This window comes from Podarcis filfolensis (genome assembly GCF_964270895.1).
Source record: "Podarcis filfolensis genome assembly, chromosome: 1".
NCBI classification, from domain to species: Eukaryota; Metazoa; Chordata; class Lepidosauria; order Squamata; family Lacertidae; genus Podarcis; species Podarcis filfolensis.
The window spans coordinates 76,814,320-76,835,581 of record NC_139604.1 but is presented as its reverse complement, the minus strand read 5'-3'; the positions used below and the strand labels follow the sequence as shown (position 1 = coordinate 76,835,581).

The following is a 21,262-nucleotide window of genomic DNA, read 5'->3' as shown; positions in this document are numbered from 1 at the left end:
CGTGACCCCCTGGACCAGAGCACGCCAGGCACTCCTGTCTTCCACTGCCCCCCGCAGTTTGGTCAGACTCATGTTTGTAGCTTCGATGACACTGTCCAACCATCTCGTCCTCTGTCGTCCCCTTCTCCTTGTGCCCTCCATCTTTCCCAACATCAGGGTCTTTTCCAGGGAGTCTTCTCTTCTCATGAGGTGGCCAAAGATGGTTTCTTCCAGCCATCTTAATTCCGGCTTGGGATTCATCCAGCCCAGCCTTTCGCATGATGAATTCTGCATATAAGTTAAATAAACAGGGAGACAATATACAGCCTTGTCGTACTCCTTTCCCAATTTTGAACCAATCAGTTGTTCCACATCCAGTTCTAACTGTAGCTTCTTGACCCACATAGAGATTTCTCAGGAGACAGATGAGGTGATCAGGCACTCCCATTTCTTTAAGAACTTGCCATAGTTTGCTGTGGTTGACACAGTCAAAGGCTTTTGCATAGTCAATGAAGCAGAAGTAGATGTCTTTCTGGAACTCTCTAGCTTTCTCCATAATCCAGCGCATGTTTGCAATTTGGTCTCTGGTTCCTCTGCCTCTTCTAAATCCAGCTTGCACTTCTGGGAGTTCTCGGTCCACATACTGCTTGAGTCTTCCTTGTAGAATTTTAAGCATAACCTTGCTAGCGTGTGAAATGAGTGCAATTGTGCGGTAGTTGGAGCATTCTTTGGCACTGCCCTCTTTTGGGATTGGGATGTAGACTGATCTTTTCCAATCCACTGGCCACTGCTATTACTGTAGTTTAAATAAAAATACAATACATCTCAATATAGTGGGGAAGTCTGTGTCCAGGTGACATGTATGCCTTCTCTGTTGTATGGGTCCTAACTATTGATGGATAACTTCAAGGCTCCTCATCTTCCTTGTTATCATCAAACCAGACTTGGACTAGATGTTCCTTAAAACAGAGGGTATCTTTAGACAGAAAACCGTTGGCCACTCTTAAGAGCCCAGTTTGTTTTTCCCATTAGTGATGTGTTCTGCTTAAACAAGAAAATGGAACCTTTTCCAGATATGCATCTTAATTTTTTTGGTGCATGCATTTCTATGCCCTGGGTAGGATTACTGTGTTTGGGTTTGCTTTGATGAGTGTCATGGCCTGGCTGGACACAGAGGAATGATGGGAGGCACCTGATGGGAAACCCCCATGGGAAGAAGGCTCAGAGCCCAGTGATTGGCAGTGGGATAATAATGAGTGGTCAGAGCGAGAAGAGGGAAAAGACTAAAAAGAGGAAGTGTCAGAAGCTGAAGACATAAAAGGTTTTAGAGAGCAGAGAGAGCCTGTGGCAGAGAGAATCCCAGAAGCGGAAGCAGGAGAGGAGGGAGGCCAAGATACAAAGAAGAGTGAGCCAGGTGAGGAAGCAAAGGTGTCTCCCCCTCCTGCTTTGATAAGCTCCCCTTTTCCATGGTCTCCCAGGACTAGGAGGGGTATGCGTGGGAGGAGCATGCTGTCATAGTCTCAGATTGCTTGGGAAGAACCTGGTAGAGGAGGAGACTTAGGTAGCTGTGGGAAGGGGGGACCCTTAGTCTCTACAACTGCCTCATAGGGGAAAGGCCTGCCGAAGAAGAGTTGCTGTGCTCACTAGGCCTGGCAGTCCTGAACAGATCCTGTTTCTTCTAATAAAGAGTTAACTTCACTTACTCCATCAATTTAATGCTGGCATGCTCCTGCCATGAGTTTCTAGGTTATTTTTGCCTTCTCTTCAAGTTCATTTTCAAGTTGAAATATTTAATTTAAACATTTCATTTAACATTAAAATACTTTGTTTTGCTGCTTAGATACATTTAATGGCAGTTAAAACTTTATGTGTGTTAGATGATACAAATTCATTTTTTATCCTTTCTCTCTCTTTTGCCAGACATGCATTTGTGCACAAATTCCTATTCAGTAATTTATTGCATGAGCGAGTCTGTCAGGGTTTTCCATTTCACAGTGTGGGTCAATATTTTTTTCTTGTGGAAAAAATGGTAACTGATATATATTGCACAGCATTCCATGTGTTTTTCCCTTGTCAAAAGTTTACCAGACTTTTGTTATAAAGAAAGCAGACTGAAGTCAGAAAGTTGGGGGGGGGGGGGAAATAGAATGAACAAAAACTCACTTTCAAAGCTGCGAATGTTAACTTTTAAAGGTCTCTCCCCCTGTATTTTAATAGCTGCCAAGGAAAATCTTCAGTACCTAGGTGTCAGGGCATGTTTCAACTGCTGGCATCCTTGGGCATTTGCCAAGGGCCAGTACTGGCATCTGCTCTCAGCCCTTTTTAACTCAATCTCAACTTGCCATTCTGAGCAGCTCTAAATACCTGTCTCTAACTGCTACGCTCATTTCCCAGAATGCCCATCTCTCTGAGGCATTGGCTACAGTCACAGATTTCAGTAAACCAAGGATGAGAAACTACTGACTCACAGCTTCTGCTGCTCAACTGTGACCCCATGCAGCAATTAAGCTTAGAAAAATCAACTTCTTTTTGAACCAGTGGCATCTTTTTAAATATCTAACTGGTGTATCAGCAGAGGGGGCGGTTTGAATGAGAAAGGGAGGGAGAGGGGAAATGGCGTGACCCTAACCATGATGTGACCACTAGGGGGCACTTTTCTGTCAGCCATCTCAAATCTGGGAGCAGACTCTGTCAGGTGCATAAGATTTCTAGTCTGTAATGAGAATGGCTTTGAACGGTGCATGATTGATTCCTAGCCTTAATTCTGGCTAGATGTTATATTTGGAGGCTGTATTTTGGGTGGGTGGCTAGCATTATCACACACACATACACATGCATGTTTAAATAAACATACAGGCATCATAATAAATGTAATTTTCAAGAGCAATTGTTTTCATTAATTCACAGGACACATGACTGAATAGTGCACGGCAGGTAAAATGAAATTGATTCTTCTTCTTTTTAAATGCAGTTACTTTGAACTGGAAAGCAGTGGCCTGAGAGATGAAATAAGATATCACTACAGATTTAATGGAAAGTCAAGAACAGAAGTATTTCCGTATCGGCTGGCAGATGGACAGTGGCATAAGATTGCGTTATCACTTAGTGCATCCCACCTCCTGCTTCATGTCGACTGCAATAGGTAAAGTTACTTCTCTGTACGTTTCTCTTGAATATCTGCCTGCTCTTCAGACTAAAACTAATTATTTGATGAAATCTGCCATAAAGTTCTGTATGTGCCAAAAAACCCCACAAAAAATTGCAGAGAAAAGTGAATGTGACAGACAGCATTAGAATGAAACAGTAAGCCTGTGATTATGAACAAAAGGCTGATTGCTGATTTTGGGGTAGGGGGTAGGATATTGAATATATCTCCATGTTCTGTAGATATGTGCTTAAGCAATGTTTGCCTTGATTACATATAATGCACTGCACTGAGCTGTCCATAGCTTTCCGAGTGAGAAAGGCTTCTCAGTATACCTCCATCGCTTGAAGGTGTTATGTGTTGTTTTTTTAAAAAATTCTTTGAATGTAATCAAGTGCTTTTTTTGGGGGGGGATCTTTAAAATCTTTTCTAAACATAAACTTCTAAAAGAGCAATATACCTTAATTGTTTAGAACTCCTACTAATTCTCTGCATCAATTTGTTCTGCCATTCTGTAAGAAGTTCACAGTAGATACAGGCCTACTTTATTGGGGGGGGTGGGGACTCGTTGTGATATTGTAACATTTATTTATTTATTAATGTATAAGCTTGAGCAGATGCTGAGGGTGCAGAAGGAAGCACACATGCAGTTCCAGATCTACAAGCCCAAACCTCACTAGAAACTAACTTGCAAAGGCTACAAGATTCTACACTAGAATACTTAATGATGTTAGGTATAAAGCAACTTTGTTTTTTGTTTTTTGTTAAAAATAATATTTATTGCTTTTAAAGATTACAGAAAAAGAAGAAAAGAGAAAATTTAAAAATAAACAAAGAAAGAAAAACAAAAACAAAAAAGTGAAAAGACACCACAATACAATACAGTATACAAAGAATATAAACCCCAACCCAATCTCATTAAGCTAAACACATAAATAAATCTAAACAAAACAGTTTAAAATACATCTCTCCTTTTCCATATTCTATCCTTCATTTCCTTGTTTCCTCGACTTCCTCACATCTCCCTTTTTGTATTCCCATTCTTCTAATTATTTCAGCAAATCCTTTCCATCTTTCTCTGTTTTTTATCATCTTGTAAATAACATATTTTTAACCTTATTTCCCTTTAAGACTAAATTACTTATCTATTCTTAACTTCTTCTAACATTTCTACTAAATCCATATAATAACATTCCACGATTTTTCTAACAGTCATTAATTTTGCAAAATTTCTAAATATAAGCTTTAGCTTCCCAATCTTCCTCCACCCTCTCCTCTCCCTGGTTTCGGATTCTGCCAGTCCTTTCCGTCAAATCCATATATTCCATCAACCTGGAGATCTTATGTCCGAGGCTCTTAATTCTTTTCCAAGTCCCTTCTGCGGATCTTTTTCATATTCTTTGATGCTCAGGAGCAAATCTCGGGAAAACTCCAACCAAACAGAACTTTTGTTCCTTCTGAACAGCTCAGCCAAATTTCCATACTTGAAACTAAGGTCCATAGGATATTTCAGGACGTATTTCAGGATTCCTCCAAGTCCATAGGCCCCCACAGCTTCAAGCTCCTCCAGATCCCAACCCATGTCCCAGATGTCAGTTAATCCCTGGATGAAGGGGTCTTTCCAACTTTCGTTCTTCAGTCCAAGCTGGGGTCCCATCCTCAAGCTCTGGTTTTTGCTAAAATCAATCATGCAGGGCCTCCATTTGTAATCCTCGATTTGCCTCTGTAGAACTGAGGCTCCTTCTTGAGTTACTTTAAGTTTCACAACAGCATCTTTCTCCTTTTCCTCCACCATTTGTCTTGCCAAGATATTTTCCTGTACCAAGTCCATGTTGTTGCTTACTTTTTGATTCAAGTTAGTCCCTTTCTGTTCCCGGCTGTCAAGTTTGAAGATCATGTCATCTACATTTTTGTGCAGCTGTTCAAGTGAATGATTTATTTTGAGTAATGCAGTCACAATAACTTCTCCTATCAGCATTTTGAGTAGTCCAAGGTCAATCTCTGATTCTCAGAAACTTTATCTTGCAGCTGGAGTTTACCCTGTTACACTCCTGTAACAGTTTCACATGCTCCCTCTAGAGGGAAGCAGTTTCAAATTGTATCAGTTCTTTCAGTCACAGAAACAGTTTCGATTTTCAGTTATTTTTCCTCCCTTTAATAAACTCAGAAGAGATCAATGGAAACAGTATCTTTCTAATTTTAAGTATCTGTCAAATCCGTTCTGTCAGGAACCTTCCCCAAACGTCATCAGGCAGACCGTTCCCAGGTTCAGAGCAGTGGTAGTTTACTTTTCCCTCTCTCTTGCAGGTTCTCCCTAGGTCCACGGCTTCCCCCCTCTTCTCCTGCTTCCAAGGGGGGGTTTGATATTTTTAACCAGTGGAATTTTAATCCTTTATCCAAAAACTTTCAGAGACTTTAGTTTGTAACGCCTTTGCTTCAATCTATTTACAAAAGCGGGAGGCAGACTTCCTGTTTAGAGCCTTCCCGCTACTTTGCCAAATTAGAATATTTGAAAATCCGAATTTTCCAGTCTACTCACGGGTAGTTGTTTAAAGTCCAATTGTCCACAGGAAAAAGTCAGCGCTCTCCGGCAACAGCAGCGCAACTTCACTCCGTGAAAGAAGCAGTCGATTCAAAGCACCGCGCCACTCACCCCACGTCGCTCCGGATCCCCAAAACAGGGTTTCCCCGTGAGTAGGGGAGGCGCAAGAGGTGGCAGCCGAATCCCAAGTTCACAGGCTTCTCCCGCCTGTGATTTCTGTGGGTCTCTGCCTTCGCCGTGGCGGTCAGACCCTGCTTTTCACGGAGCAAGTTTCTCCCGATTGGAGGAGCTCCGCCATTGCCGGAGGCATCAACCCGGAAGTCTAAAGCAACTTTGATTCCAGTGTCTTTTAACTCACCAAAAATCATAATTCTGACATAACAAAAACAGAGAATAACCTTGAAGCATTAGCTATTAAAGACTTAAAAAGCATTATGCTACACTTACTACATTCTCTTAGAATGTTGGTTGAACTGGCATAAATCATACATCACGAAATGCCTGCAATATCTGGGGGGAAACATATGGGGATATTTGGCATTTTTTATTTGTCATGGGTTGCCTGTTTTTAGTTGGATTGGCTGGCCAGTGACCATGACATGACATTTATCACATTTAAAATTTATTTAAGGTATTTAGGAATGGGTTGTATCAGGTGATTTTGTCTGTACGTGATGGTTATGTGATTGAGGGTAAACCTTGTAGGAAAAACAATGGCTGAAGTGCTGGATATTCATTTATCATTTTCATATTTTCTCTCTGTGTCATGAATTGTGTAAGAAGATAGATTCCTTTACATGCCTATATGATCCAGCACTAGGCGGTACAATATTTTTAACTGAAAAAACATTTGGGGAAAATATCTGCACCAAGGAACATATAATCATCTGTTGTTATAGGAAATTATAGAATTCGTTTATTTTGGTTACATGCTTGAAATGTGCATTATTTGAAAAAAAAGTATTGCATAGTGTAGATAACATCATACATTCAATATTTATATTGAACATAATTTTTATTTTATTGTACAAAATTTTTGTTTTTATGTATACAGTAACCTCACAACAGATAAATGGCAAAAGAGCCAGCTTGCAAACTCAGCTGCCTACAGCATTTTTCTTTGTAAAATGCTCTGCATGTAAGCTTGTTTTAGGCAGTAATCATGCAGGGGACTATGACTTGAACTACTTTCTGACAGCACTCCATTTTTACACGGACATTCATGAACTGGAGCTCACTTAACCCAAGTGCAGGGGGATTCTGCTGTTCTTGCTGTAGCAGACTAGCATGGCTTCCTTTTGGATTCCTCACACCCCACCCCCAGTAGCTGACAATCCAGAGAGCATGTGCTGCACTGTTTGCCCATAATATATGAGAAATTCGTTTTCCATGACCAATATGCATCACATCTCCTAAGAGTTACTTTACGCAATGGGACAACATCAATGTCTCTATAATACACATTCAAAGGGCATTTTCACTGAAATATGGTATATGCTTGAAGAGCATGCATTTTAAAAAAACACATTTCCACTTGTTTTCTCTGGCTGAAGAGCTTAAAGGATTGCTAATGGGCACTTAAGCATATGCTGTTCTCAGTGGCATTTCCTAGAATGCCTTTCTTGCCCTAAAATGTGTACATACTGGTTTACAAGGAGTTGTTTATTTGTATACATTTGTATACTGTTTATCATAAAAAGTGGTTGACAAAAATATATATTAAAAAGTTCAAATAAAACATCTGATTAATAAATTCAAATACCAATGGTACAATTGAGGGAAAGTCTGGTTAAACAGAACAGTTTGAAGCAAAATATTGGGGGTGGAAATTCAGTGTTGATGCCTGCTAAATTTGAGTTGTTCTCAAGTTAAACGTCACAGAATTTGATTCATAATAAAAGCATGCTGGCCACATGACCCGAAAATATTGTCTGCGAAAGCAGACAGGTGCGGGCTCCCTCAGCCTATAAAGCGAGATGAGTGCCACAACCCTGGAGTCATTCGCGACTGGACTTAATTGTCAGGGGTACCTTTACCTTTTTAAGAGTGAAGAAAGCAACAGTTAGCATGGCCTTCTGTTGAGTGAATCCTATAATTATTTAAAATTATATCCACTCACTCTTTCTTATATCATAGAAAGCACGAGGAATTACTGTAGATACAGTTCAGTCTTTATGTTTCTACTTTAAAGTAAGTCCCATTGATTTCAATGGAGCTTGCTCACAAGTAAGTGGGTAGAGGATTTCAACCTTAACATATCGGGAGGAGTTCAATATCACGCTAAGGCAATCCTCCCATCAGGACAAGCATTTAGGCTTGCCAGATGGAACAATCCCTTTTCTCCCACACATGCTCTTCAAGGGGATTTTCCAAACCGCCCTGCAAGCCAATTTTTTGGGGGTGCGGGAGAAGGGGGGAAGTCCTTGTAGCTCAGCCTTCTGGCATCAGTGACACTGAGCAGAAGAATACACCTTCCAGATTTTGACTTGTTTGTGGATTGCTCTTGGCTCCAGCCTAGACCTGGCAGTCTCCTCTCTAGACTGGGATAGTGAAATTTCTGGCAGGTACTAAACACCAATTAGAGTGTTATGTACTGAGTTGAATAGGATCCAAACTGCAGCAGTCTGATTGGTCCTAGAACAATAGGATCCAAAAGGCAGCAGTCTGATTGGTCCTAGAACAATAGGATTCAGAATGCAGCAGTCTGATTGGTCCTAGAACAATGCAGCAGTATGATTGGTTGGCAGGAACCACCCAGTCATGCTCCAGATAGAAGTGAATCCACAACCTGATTGGCTTACAGTAGAATTCCGGAATTAGCCAATCATGTGCAGCCCATTGTGTAAATGATGTATATAAAGCAGATACCTTGAGGGGACTTTCATTCATTCCTCCTCACCACTATGAGCTGAATAAAGAACATGAAATCACTTTGCGACTCTGAGTATATTTCATAGAGCATGCTCTAGTTCAGGGGTGCACAACCTGCAGCCCTCCAGATGTTGTTGGGCTACACCTCCCATCATCCCTGATCACTGGCTATGCTGGCTGGGGCTGATGGGAGTTGTAGTCCAGAAGCATCTGGAGGGCCGCAGGTTGTGCACCCCTGCTCTAGTTGATAGTTCATATATGTATATGGGTGCATCATAACACTTTTTCATGCTAGAGCCATGTACTTAGCACTTCCTTTATTTCTAAGCTGTCTCCCCTGGTAACACTTGGTAGTTCCATGGAGTGAAGGAAGGGTGCTTGCCCTCTGGTGCCACACTACTATTACAGCTTTTGAAGCAAAGGTCCCTTCAGCCTCTCAGTTTAATTTCCTTCTCTTTGTGTTTCTAGATGCAGTAGCAAACACCTGAAAGGCAGGTTCAGAGAAATCCTGACATCTTGTAAACACTTCTTGAAGGGCTGTATGTGAGGCACTGAAAAAAAAAGATAATGAACTTGATCCTTCCTCCTTAGAGTCTTGACTATAATTAACTGAACTGCTTCTTTCCTAATGCTGATTGATAGTTCAGTTGTCTTAGCCTCTTTGACATGCTTATGTCCAGTAGTTTTTTCAGTTCCTTTGTTCTGTGTGAAAGACAGGGTTTCTGCATTTTTTATTTGCTCAAGCTTATACCCCTCCAATAAGAAAGTTCAATAAAATAATTTCAAATAGCTTATTCTCTGGTGACTAGCTCATGGACTAATTAGGCTTTTAAAGTTATAACCACAATATGGCTGTTGGTAAATGCCAGATAGGTGATTGCAATTTGCTAATAGCTTAGGCTAAGGGGATTCCTTCAGGATGTTTACCAGATTAAAAGCACTGGATGTTGGGTCCAATGCAGAACAAATGATTCAGATTAAAGGAAATAGAGGTCCTTACCGAATGATATTTTCAGGCTTGATTCCCTTCTACCTGATCCTCTTCTGCCATACTAGTTCTGAAGACAATGTTGAAATATTCTGTCCAAATGTTTGAGTGGTGCTCTGCCTTGAACCAACCCCTAACTTGTAAACAAAGCAAAGCAAAGCAGCATGGCAGTTGTGGAGTGTATGTGTGAGAGTTGACTAATAATGTCACAGGCACTCTATACTAGATACACTTGTGCAACCACAGTTCAGGCCAAGGGCAGGTCAGTCTAGGAGTTTGGCTGCTTTGACCCAGTTTCTAAGTTTAGGGGACAGAGAATGAAACATACTTTGAAGTCAAAGTGAAGCAAGTTCAAATAGCAAAGTGGTCAGCTGTTTAAGTGATGCAGAAAGACCTGAAGCAGCAAAGGTACCTACACAAATCAGGATAGTTATATCAATTGCCACCCTGAGCCAGTTAAATAGCACATTCTGCTAATGTACTGCTTTTTAAAAAATAACTTCTTATCTAAACTTTTGTATACAAAAGAGAACTGAACATTTTCTTAATTTTTTCCACCCAAGTCTTCTGCTGACACTTCAGTCAATTTCTTAAGGCTGTGAAAGTGATTAGCAGTGCCTTACAAAGGGCATGGCAACCAGGAGTACTGTCAAGAGCTGCCAAAGTATCTGAGCTTTCCTAATCTTCAGTGGGTGGAAGGCTGCACTTGAAAGTACATGTGGAATCCAGTATTAGGGAGGGCAGATTTCACATATCAATTTTGCCATTTTACGATGGCTTAGTAGCATCTTAGGCTTGGAGATGAGTTCTGAATGTTTAATGAAAGGCAGTGGTTTTCTGAGCTTCTTTGAGCAAATTAAGTCACAGGAGAAAGAAATGCTGTTTTAGTTGGTAGACTTGTGGGTTTTGCATCCTTTAGTGGTGTTCACTGCTTTCCCTTTTAATTGCTCATTCAGTTCAGGTGAAGAAAATACTGGAGTGTGAGAAAAAATAGTTGCTGAAGTTTGTAGTCTCCCTCAGTTTACAAGGGGTGTTAAGGAGGAGCTACAAAGCGTGTTCTCCCTAACAGAGAGCACGTGTTGTGGTGGGGGCTAGCAGGCCACCCCACTGTTGCTGGGCAGTTACGTTTGAATGGCCACAGGCAGTGATTGGGTATTTTGAGTCTCGGGGGAGAATTTGTTGTTGCCAATTTGTAGGAGGGGTCAAAGGTTTTAAATACTGGACACGCAGCCTTGAATTGGGGGGGGTCTTTCTTTGACCTTGCTATGCCTGTCATGGGGTTGCCTGCTTTTGGGGCAGGGGCCTGGTAGGAATTTTGTCCATTTGGCTAATTGGCTGGTGTCATTTGGTTTTTGCCTACTGCGTAGCAAATCGTCACAGCTTGTAAGGTTGGCGGTTAGGCATTGGTTAAAATTGGTTGGTGGAGGGATAAGTGCCTACCCCTCCAGTGGTGCTGCTGCAAGAGAATTCCGTTAAAGGAATCCAGGGGCTTGCCATCCTTTCCTCCAAGTCCCTGGCATCGGACTTGGGCCGTGCAAGCCCCCGGGAGCATGTGGGTGAGAAGTGAGGGACTGATGCCCAGCTTCATTTCTCCCCAATATTGTTTTCCCTGACTGGCTTCCGCTGGAATCCGGAAGTCAGTTCTGTCCCTGGAGCAAGGACATATAGTTGTAACCAATGCCTAAGCAACCACTCACTTGTGTGTATTTAAATAAAGTTGTGGCCAAAAACATGCCAAAAACCTTAAACAAAATTGATGTGTGAAGTGTGAGTTTATTTGGGGTGGCTTGGGGACCTCGACACACAACCATTCTTATCTATGGCAGTGTTACATTTAGCAAGATAAGTTGGTTGTCTTTTTAACATGAGTGGTGCTAATACAAAATGTAAAGGTAAAGGTAAAGGTACCCCTGACCATTAGGTCTAGTCACGGATGACTCTGGGGTTGCGCACTAATGCAAAATAGGTGATCTCTATTAAATTTTGCCTTGAGCTGTCATTGCAGGGGAAGAGGTGAAATTTCCTACTGAATGTGAATGTTATTCTTTTTTCACTTTTTTTGAAACATTAGCGTGTTGCATGCCATATTGGCCTTGTTCACACTTCATAATAAGCCACCGTAGATGTCTTGTTGACATTGAGCAGTGTGCTAGTGTATGCTGCCCAGTTGTTCCTTTCCTGATGTGAGCAGCTGTCAACAACGTATGCAGTTCTGGCTTATTATTAAAGCTAAACCTGGGATCGTTGTTTACTTATATTTTTAGACTGCCCTTCAATCTTGATAATATATACAGGGTGATTAATAATGAAGTATACAGTTTCCATTTAAACTGTATACTTCATTATGAATCACCCTGTACTTTAGGCCACCTGTTAACCAAGGCTTTCAGGACAGTGTACAAAGAATACAGTAAAATATAATATAAAATCAACAATAAAATAATACAATTAGTAAAGTCACAGCTGAATTACAAAACAGCAGTAATACAAAAGTCACAATGAGTAGAAACTGGCCAACCAAATGCCCCCAATCCATATTTATGCTTTCCAAACTGTTCCATATGCACTATACTAATTCGTAGTATCACTTTCGACACCTGAATGCTGATTAGTCATTGACCTCAGGCATTCAAATGCGGTGTAAAATTGTCATTTTAATGCTTAAATATGCAAAGAGAAGCTACTTGAAAGATTAGTGGCATTCTAGGCTAAAAAAATGAGGCTTCTTGAACATGTTGTCATAATTTAACTATGCTGTAATGAAATGTGACTAACAAAGGCGTGGGGTTCAATAAAATGTATCCAAGGAAATGCATTTGTCCATATGTTAGTCACTTTAACATCTGTTCTTCTATGTCCTAAAATTGCTCTTCCCAATGGCAATTCAAAAGTCTTAGTTAAATAATTTCAGGTGTAACTCAAAGATGACCAACATCAATAAGTGTTCTTGATTAAAAACCAAAAGCAATGTTATTATTATTATTGGCATTAGCAAATATCCAGTTGATGTCTGAAGAGTAATAGGAGGGGGAAATGTTCAGCTAAATGCAGATAATCTTACATTCAGTAAAATAAAATTCTCCAAGAAACGTGTGACAAATTCTTTGGGACTTGAACACACTAGTACTGTAATGCTTCCTCAAAATTTTAGATTAGGAAGTTATATAGATGTTCACATTTATATATGTAAGTAAAACCTCTGCTCAGTGCTTTGGGACCTAATAAGGTAAAGGTAAAGGGACCCCTGACCAGTAGATCCAGTCATGACCGACTCTGGGGTTGTGGCGCTCATCTCACTTTATTGGCCGAGGGAGCCGGCATACAGCTTCTGGGTCATGTGGCCAGCATGACTAAGCTGCTTCTGGTACCTATTTATCTACTTGCACTTTGACGTGCTTTTGAACTGCTAGGTTGGCAGGAGCAGGGACTGAGCAACGGGAGCTCACCCCGTCGCGGGGATTCGAACCGCCGACCTTCTGATCGGCAAGTCCTAGGCTCTGTGGTTTAACTCACAGCGCCACCCGCGTCCCTTGGGACCTAATACTTCATATCAAATTCAGATCAGTTACTGGAACTGTGAAATAGTGTTCAAAAGGGGAAAATATATATAGGAAATTGCATAGCATTTGAAGATATATAACTTATAGAAAAACCTAATTGAAATCCATTAAGAAGTCCCTTGCTGTTTCATAGTATTATGTATCATAGTATTGTTCACCTGCTTTGAAACACCCAAAGTGTCTATATTAGCCCTGGCTATATGTGGAATCTCTCAGTCATCATTGATATATTCAGAGGACCCACTTCCATCTTTTGAGTCCCCTAGCCAGTGGCTGCTGGTGCCCATGACACCTGAAAGGGCCACTATGAGGTCACAAGGGCATTGCCAATGTGGTCAGGAGGGTGTGGCCAGGTTGTGCCCTTCCTCCTTGCTTGCAAAGATACTGTAGATACTTGGACATTTCAATTTTATAAATACTTAGCACCTAACCACACCCGAAGGAAAGAAGTGGTACTTAAGACTTACAGTAGTTTTGCCATTTGGGTGCTTCTTGGATTAATGCTATTTAGGTTAGGTCCTTGGCTATGTGAAATTACTGCCATTGTTTGTTAATATATTTTGTAACCGTTGTATTTCTCCAGAATAACAGTGATGCAGTAAACAAGTCATGCCTTGATGTAGCTTGATTATGAAGCTCAGTGGTTGAAAGAAGGCTAGGATATGGCTTACATGCTATGTGTGACTATATTCCTTGTTTTGTCACAGGCATTCTGTGTATGAATGGAGAGTTGTATATTGCAGTCAACAGATTTACAAGACTGGGATATTATAATGGTTGCCTCTATTGTCGTGGTGATTGTTGGCTCCCTGTGTGATACATCTGCAGCATTGTGTAATGGAATGAATTGTTCTAGGCAGTTAAGATGATAGATTTCGGGATGAGCAAGCACAATGAATTTGATACATTTGAGCAAACTGCCAAATGTTTGCCTGTTGTAGATTTCTCCTTGCTAAGCTTTCTAAAGCTTGTGCTTAGTTGCAGGGTACTCCCTCAGATGGTAAATAATGATAAACATTTGACATCCAATGCATATCTACTTTGGGGGTGTGTGTTCTTGCTGTCTTTGTTGTTATGTTAAGTTGTTTTTGTGTTTTTGTACTGTAAACCACCCTGTGATCCTCAGATGAAGGGCAGCATAGAAATTAAATAAATAAATAAATAAATAAATACTTGATAGACTGAAATGTAACATCCTAACCCTAACCCTCACGTAAAAAAAAGCTCCCAGTATATTGGAAATGAGTATTTCAGGGTGGCAGAATAGGGGGGGTGGGAGGCTATGCTGAAGCTGTTCACTACATGTAGGGGATTTTAAACATGGGGGAAAGCCTTTTCTTGAATTCCAGAAATCTAATATGCACACCAGGGATGAGGGTGGCGCTGTGGGTTAAACCACAGAGCCTAGGACTTGCCGATCAGAAGGTCGGCAGTTTGAATCCCCGCGATGGGGTGAGCTCCCGTTGCTCGGTCCCAGCTCCTGCCAACCTAGCAGTTCGAAAGCATGTCAAAGTGCAAGTAGATAAATAGGTACCGCTCCGGCAGGAAGGTAAACGGTGTTTCCATGTGCTGCTCTGGTTCACCAGAAGCGGCTTAGTCATGCTGTACGCCGGCTCCCTCAGCCAATAAAGCAAGATGAGCGCCACAACCCCAGAGTCAGCCACGACTGGACCTAATGGTCAGGGGTCCCTTTACCTTTAATATGCACACCTCAGTAATGTAATTGTGTAGAATGGTCCTAGGACCTTATGTTCATGATATGGGAGCCTTCTTTCTAGTTTCCTGCATTCTGTCCTACTCGTACAGACTGAGATTCTGGACTGCAATCTCCTCGTTACCTCAGTCAGTAGAACACGAGACTTTTAATATCAGGGTCATGAGTTCAAGCCCCACATTGGGCAAAAGATTCCTGCATTGCAGGGGGTTGGACTAGATGACCCTTGTGGTCCTTTCCAACTCTACAATTCTGTGATTCCGACTGAGGCTCCTATGGATCCGCTCTGACATTTAATCCAATGTATTAGAGGGGGACTTGTGCTTTGCTTACTGGATTCTCAGCAGCTCGGTTGTAGAGCACATGCTTTGCAAGCACATGATCACAGGTTCTATCCTCAGCCTTTCCAGGTACAGCTGAGAAAGACAGCTGTCTGAGAGCCTGGAGAGCCACTTCTTGTCAGTGTATACAATACTGTGCTAGATGGACCATTGGTCAGATTTGGTGTAAGGCAGCTTTCTTTGTTCAGAGCTGACAGACAGTGCCTGTAGTTTCCTCTTGATAGAGACCCGACGGCTGTAGTTTAAGATGCAGGATGTTGCAAAGCTTTTCAGTGTGGAGCAGAAAAGATACTGATGGACAGGTTTATGCCTTCGACGGAACAGAGATAATATTGCATTATGCTTTACTTGTGACGTTTTGTATTCATCTTATTTGTATGCAGCTAATGTGGCAGAGGGAGAAAGGATGCATAATAACAGAGAGAATAATTTTGAATCAAACCTAGCAAGGCTCACACGAGCAATTCAGTCACTTACTAAAGTGTGGAAGTAGATGCATTATCCCACCCTCAAATATTATGTATTTGGCTTTTACACTGTAACAGCATAAATTTAGATGTTAGACTAAAGTGGTAATGAATTCTCAAAACACAGGATGCTTTTTAATGGTTGATGCTGAGGTTTTAGCAAACCGATAGCAAAGCACTAAAATGATTCTTTCCTTCAAGGAAATTCATATTACACATTCCCCTTTGTGTTTCTATGATGTCCCAGAAACAGAGAAGCAATAAACACAAAATATGATTTGAGCAAAATGCAACTAGACTTCAGGATGCATTTCGCTGTCTTAACAGTGCAGTCCTTTTACATGTCCACTCAAAAACTAAAACCCATATAGTTCAATAGGACACCCTGGTAAGTTGTTAAGGATTGCAGTCTAAAAATTAGAACTGATTGAGGGAGGGCAGGAGGGAGAGATGTTTGAAATTATATATAGCCTGGGGTTAGGATTCATTGACACAGGAGGTCATATAGTCCAATACCAGAGGGGAATATGGGTGGTTTAGTTTCATCATGATCAATAACAGCTTTAAAGTGATATGTTTGCTTCAGGCAGTGGCTGAATCTTTCTGTCTAATGAGGGCTTCGATTTAAATCTATATTCACAATTTGCGAATATGTCTCATATATGAATAATAGGACACTGATCTTGCATGGATTTTAGTTGGATGCGGTTCTTAAGCCTACATCTTTAAAAGTAGAAGATAATTCTGAGGGTCTTGTTTGTTACTTCTAAAATTATCTTAATTCTCCAGTGGTCCTGGGGTAAGACAGTCTGTAACCTTCATGAAGCACCTCTTCCTAGGTGGCAGACAGGTCTTCAAGCAAGAATGGCACCATGGGGATGGACTTTCCCACAGCTACATATTAATTTTATTTGTATGCTCCCTTTCAACAGTTCAAACCAGCTCAAGGCAGCTTACAACATAAAAAGTACATAACTGCGACAGAACTATGATTACCGTATTTTTCGCCCTATAGGACGCACTTTTCCCCCTCCAAAAATGAAGGGGAAATGTGTGTGCGTCCTATGGGGCGAATGCAGGCTTTCGCTGAAGCCTGGAGAGCGAGAGAGGTCGGTGCGCACCGACCCCTCTCGCTCTCTAGGCTTCGCGCAGCTCTCCGCAAGCCGTGGGAGCCCGGCGCTGGGCTCCCACGGCTTGCAGAGAGTTGCCTATTCTGGGGGCTGGGGTCAGGGGAAGCTCAGGCTTCCCCCGCCCCAGCCCCGCGCCTGGGGGGAGGAATAAATTTTTTCCCTTTATTTCCCCCCCAAAAAACTAGGTGCACCTTATGGGCCGGTGCGTCCTATGGGGCAAAAAACACGGTAGATAGATAGGATAGATAGATGATAGATAGATAGCTAGATAGATATAGATAGGCAGATGATGGAGAGAGAGAGAGAGAGAGAGAGAGAGAGAGAGAGAGAGAGAGATCTCAATCTGACATCTAGCTCAAGGATGTTCAGGATCAGGGGTGCTGTCAGAATCTGTGCCTTCAAGGGGCTACAGAGGGCTTTGGAAACATCAGTCTGTGTGAGGCTTTTTAGTCCTAGATAAGGGAAATACTTCCAGATGGCAAGGAGGCCCCATTGAAAGGATACGCAGAGCACTCTGTCCTAAACTAAACTAAAAATAAAAATGGTGAGTTCAGTCCCCATTATCATTCGCTTTAGCTCCTTCTTCATTAAAAATGACTTACAGTATTTTAAAAGTTCAGGACACTGGAAAACATCATAATAGAAAATTCAACGATAAACATCTACCAGAATCTCTGCAAGAGACCTTGGCTACCTCATAAAACCCTTTATAGGGTCAAGAAAAAAGGAGGTATAGTGATACCTAACCTAAAATGGTATAAAGACTTACCCAATATCCTTTTGGTTTTACAAGGCTTAGACCAGGTCCCATGGTTAAAAGTGGAGGATGATAGCAGTCAGTTCTTTATGTGCCCACCCCCTTATTAGAAAGTGTACAACAAGACACTAGAAGACATTATTAACCCCTTTCTAAAATCAGATTTGACCATATGGAAGGAACGGAGACTGAAACTTTGACCTTTTGATTCCCCTTTAGTCCCAATAACTCAACACTCTTCTTTTCGCACAGCAGCCAAATCAGGCTCATTTGCTAGGTGGGAAACAATGGGATTATATAAACTCAAGACAGCTCCAGAAATAAATATTATATTGGGAGATATACCACATGATTGGTTAGAGATATACCAGATTATACACTTTCTAAACAAGCCCAAATATAAGGACTCCAGCATTTTGAATGACCACTGGGAAGGGGAAACGTATCCCAACTATATATGTATTTTGTGTTTTTGTGTTGTGATTTTATGTTGTAACTGCCCTGAGACCTGCGAGTATACAAATAATAATAATAATAATCATCATCATCATCATCAACGAATTACATCAAAACGTTGCTGATGGGAATGCAATTTACCTGACTCTCTAGTGGTGGTTTTGCCAAGAAATTATTCCCTTTTGGGAATAAGATGTTCAAACAATCAAATGATAGGGACAATTGCTCTGACTAAACCCCAAATTAGCCATACTATCTTATTTAAATTCTCACATTAAGAACACAACCAACAAACACTCTCCATTTATTAACTGCAGCTAGATTTGGGATTGCATAAAACTTTAAATGCAAATCTTTTTGAAGCCTGGATTTCGCAAGTATGGGACATGATGCTTATGGAAAAATTAACCATTTCACAAAAGGAATATCAATCTGAGAGAGGAAAGACTTAACACCTTTTATACAACATGATATTCTTTACCAGTAGTACCTTGGTCCTCAAATTTAATCTGTTCCAGGAGTCCATTTGACCCCGAAACGGTTCGAAAACCAAGACGCAGCTTCTTATTGCTGCAGGAGTTTCCTGCACTCAAGCGGAAGCTGCTTCAGATGTTCAGCTTCTGGAAAAAGTTTGCAAACCAGAACACTCATTTCCGGGTTTGCGGCATTCCGGAGCCGATGTGTTTGGGAGCCAAGCCGTTTGACTACCAAGGTACCAGTGTATTGCCTTTGTTAAGACAATAAACATGGTTTTCACCCGTCATCGACTCATGGAACGTTATGGAGAAACACATTCCTTTGATTGCTTTTCTTGAAATATCTAAAACTACAACCATCAATCACTATTTCTCTCTCTTTTCTCTGCAACACTAAACTACTGTATGTATTCTTTGTATGGGTATGTTTTGTTACTTGAAATTAAAAATCAGTAAAAAATTATGAAGTATTTCTTTCCTCATCATACTGCTAGAAACAAGCACAAGTTAAGTTTCTGTTAAGTTGCCATAACAAATGGAGAAGGATGCTGAAATATTGCATAGAATTAGGTGGATAAAAAACAGTTTCAAATAGGATAGAAATATCAGTTTCACGAAAATCCATATTAAAAGTTGTATCATGAGCTCTTCACTAATTTGTGAATTTTACGATGAAACGAATTTCATGGTTAATCAAATTTCAAGCTTCAGGGAGTATACTGATTACCGTGGGGAAGAGCTTTTTGGGAAGTGCTGCTCAATTTGCTATGTGCAATATGCTGTTTTTGTGTCTTCAGATAAACCAGGGTTGGAAGTGTGCTGAACTTTGTCTCATTGAGTTAGCTACACAGTTTAGGGAGAGGGGAGTGATGTATGGTTCAAAATATCTGGAAATGCAGGTCTTCCTCCCACCCACCCCAACTGAGGGTATGGGGGGGGGGAAGCTTGTCACTCTTTATGCCATTAGGACAGTTTGAAGATAGAGGAAACTGATGACCTGAATTTTGCTGCTCTGCAGTTCAAGTCTAGTAAGCATGAGACTTGATCAGCCCAGAGAAATCAGGAAAACCAATAGGGGCACTCTGGTCTTATGTAATAACTATCCTAGCCTGGCTCTGATGTCTGTAAAACTCAACCCTGTCTGCTTCACCTCTATTGCCTCTAGAATTGACTACCTGTCTATTTTGGACCAGATGTCAGGGACCTGGCAGGGCTTTCACGAGTGTGTGGTGGAGGTAAGGCAGTCAGGGGCTGATCCAGGAGAATAGACCAGTGATTTTTGGGATTTGGTGTCCCTCACAAGGCAGGAGCCATGGAAGGAGAAGGAGGACAAGTTGAATTGGTCAGGGCCTGAGGGATGGACACAGGATGCATCAGAAGCAGAGGAAGAGGCTCCCCAGGTGAAGGGGGAATCAGCTAAATCCCCACCATTCCCTGTCCTTCTGTCTCCTAGCCAAGAAGGGCTTAAAGAGGAAAGAGCAGTGACAACTTCCATGTAGGAGAAGCCTCAGGTTACATGTGCACACCCTGTTAGAGGAGGGTATATAAGCTGGTGGGGTGTGTAGTACCCCTGTTACTGCAACTGCTTCATAGGTCATGGACCTGGGAATAACTGCCTAGACACAAGAAGCGTGTATGCACATGTGTATCCTTAGGAGCTGCTGTAAGTGCGTGCTCTTGTCAATAAAAAATTAACTATCTGCTTTCCTTGGCTGGGTGGGCTCAGGACACCATATCTCGTGTCTCTTGTCCCTTTTATTTTTATCTGTATGCCCCCAAACTCTACCATTGCCTGGCTCTGGCTATGTTTTTGGACCTAACCTATGTCTTCCTTGGACCACATCATTTGCCTTTTATCTCACCGAGTCTTGGCAAAAAATACATGCTTGACAAGCATACTAAGTGAGTCATTGGAGTATAGCCATTATATGGATGGAACACATATACTATTTGCTTTGTTCTAACAGAACTTCAGCCTGAATTTAAGTACATTATAGCACAAAGATTTCTTTAAAAACAAAGTATCGTGTATAAGAATGTAATTATCATGCTGCAGTAGACTAAGAAGGCAGTGTAGCTCAGATTATATTCAAAAATAGAAGCCCAGATGACTCTGGAATATTTACATGCTGGGCATGATGAAGAAGGTCCTTTGGTTTTTTGTTTTTTTCATTATCTGTGATTTATACTACTCTGAGTATGGACGGTTTTCTGTGGTTTACAATGTATTTTCCAGAAGCACAGGTAATTCATTAAAAACATTTTTTAATTTTAAAAAGAAAGCAATTCTGGACTATTTAACACTTATTTAACTCTGATCAGTTGTTGAACTGAGAATCTTTACGTTTTGGCTTTTTTTTTTAAAAAAAAGGTTCTGCTAATCTCTCTCTCTGTGTGTGTGTGTGTGTTTGTGTGTAAGAGAGAAAACGAGAGCCAACTGTGCTTACCATTTTACCAAAAATATGCTGCTGTTGCTATTGTTGTTATAGCTGAGATTTGTGTTTTTTGTTTTAAAAAAGCTTTAAATGTGAACAAGCACTTGCTTCAACATTTTAAAAATTAGGCCTGGTATTATTTTTCATCCCTTTCTTTCTCCCTATGAGCCAAACAATAACTTCTTGATTAAATAGTTGTCAGGCACTATTGTGCTCTCCAAATTCAATAAGAAAACATTTCCTTCAAGATCTGAAATGTTTATCTAAATAGCTTTCTTCTTGTTAGATGATTGGGAACTCCTGCAGTATGACAAGAGTTGGACATGTGAAAAAAAGGATTTTTCTTTTTACCAACTAGATGCCTTCTTTTTCGAGAGATAGGAAGCTGAATGAATAATTCA

At 41.0% G+C, this 21,262-nt stretch overlaps 1 protein-coding gene across 4 annotated transcripts in view; it reads left to right on the top strand.

The window, feature by feature from the left end:
* NELL1 (neural EGFL like 1) overlaps positions 1-21,262 on the top strand; it is a 374,882-nt gene that overhangs the window by 90,344 nt on the left and 263,276 nt on the right. For all 4 annotated transcript variants that reach the window (XM_083598461.1, XM_083598460.1, XM_083598463.1 and 1 more), the window contains exon 4: positions 2,951-3,121. In XM_083598461.1, coding sequence (XP_083454587.1) covers positions 2,951-3,121 — 171 coding nt within the window. The remainder of the gene's footprint in view (positions 1-2,950; positions 3,122-21,262) is intronic.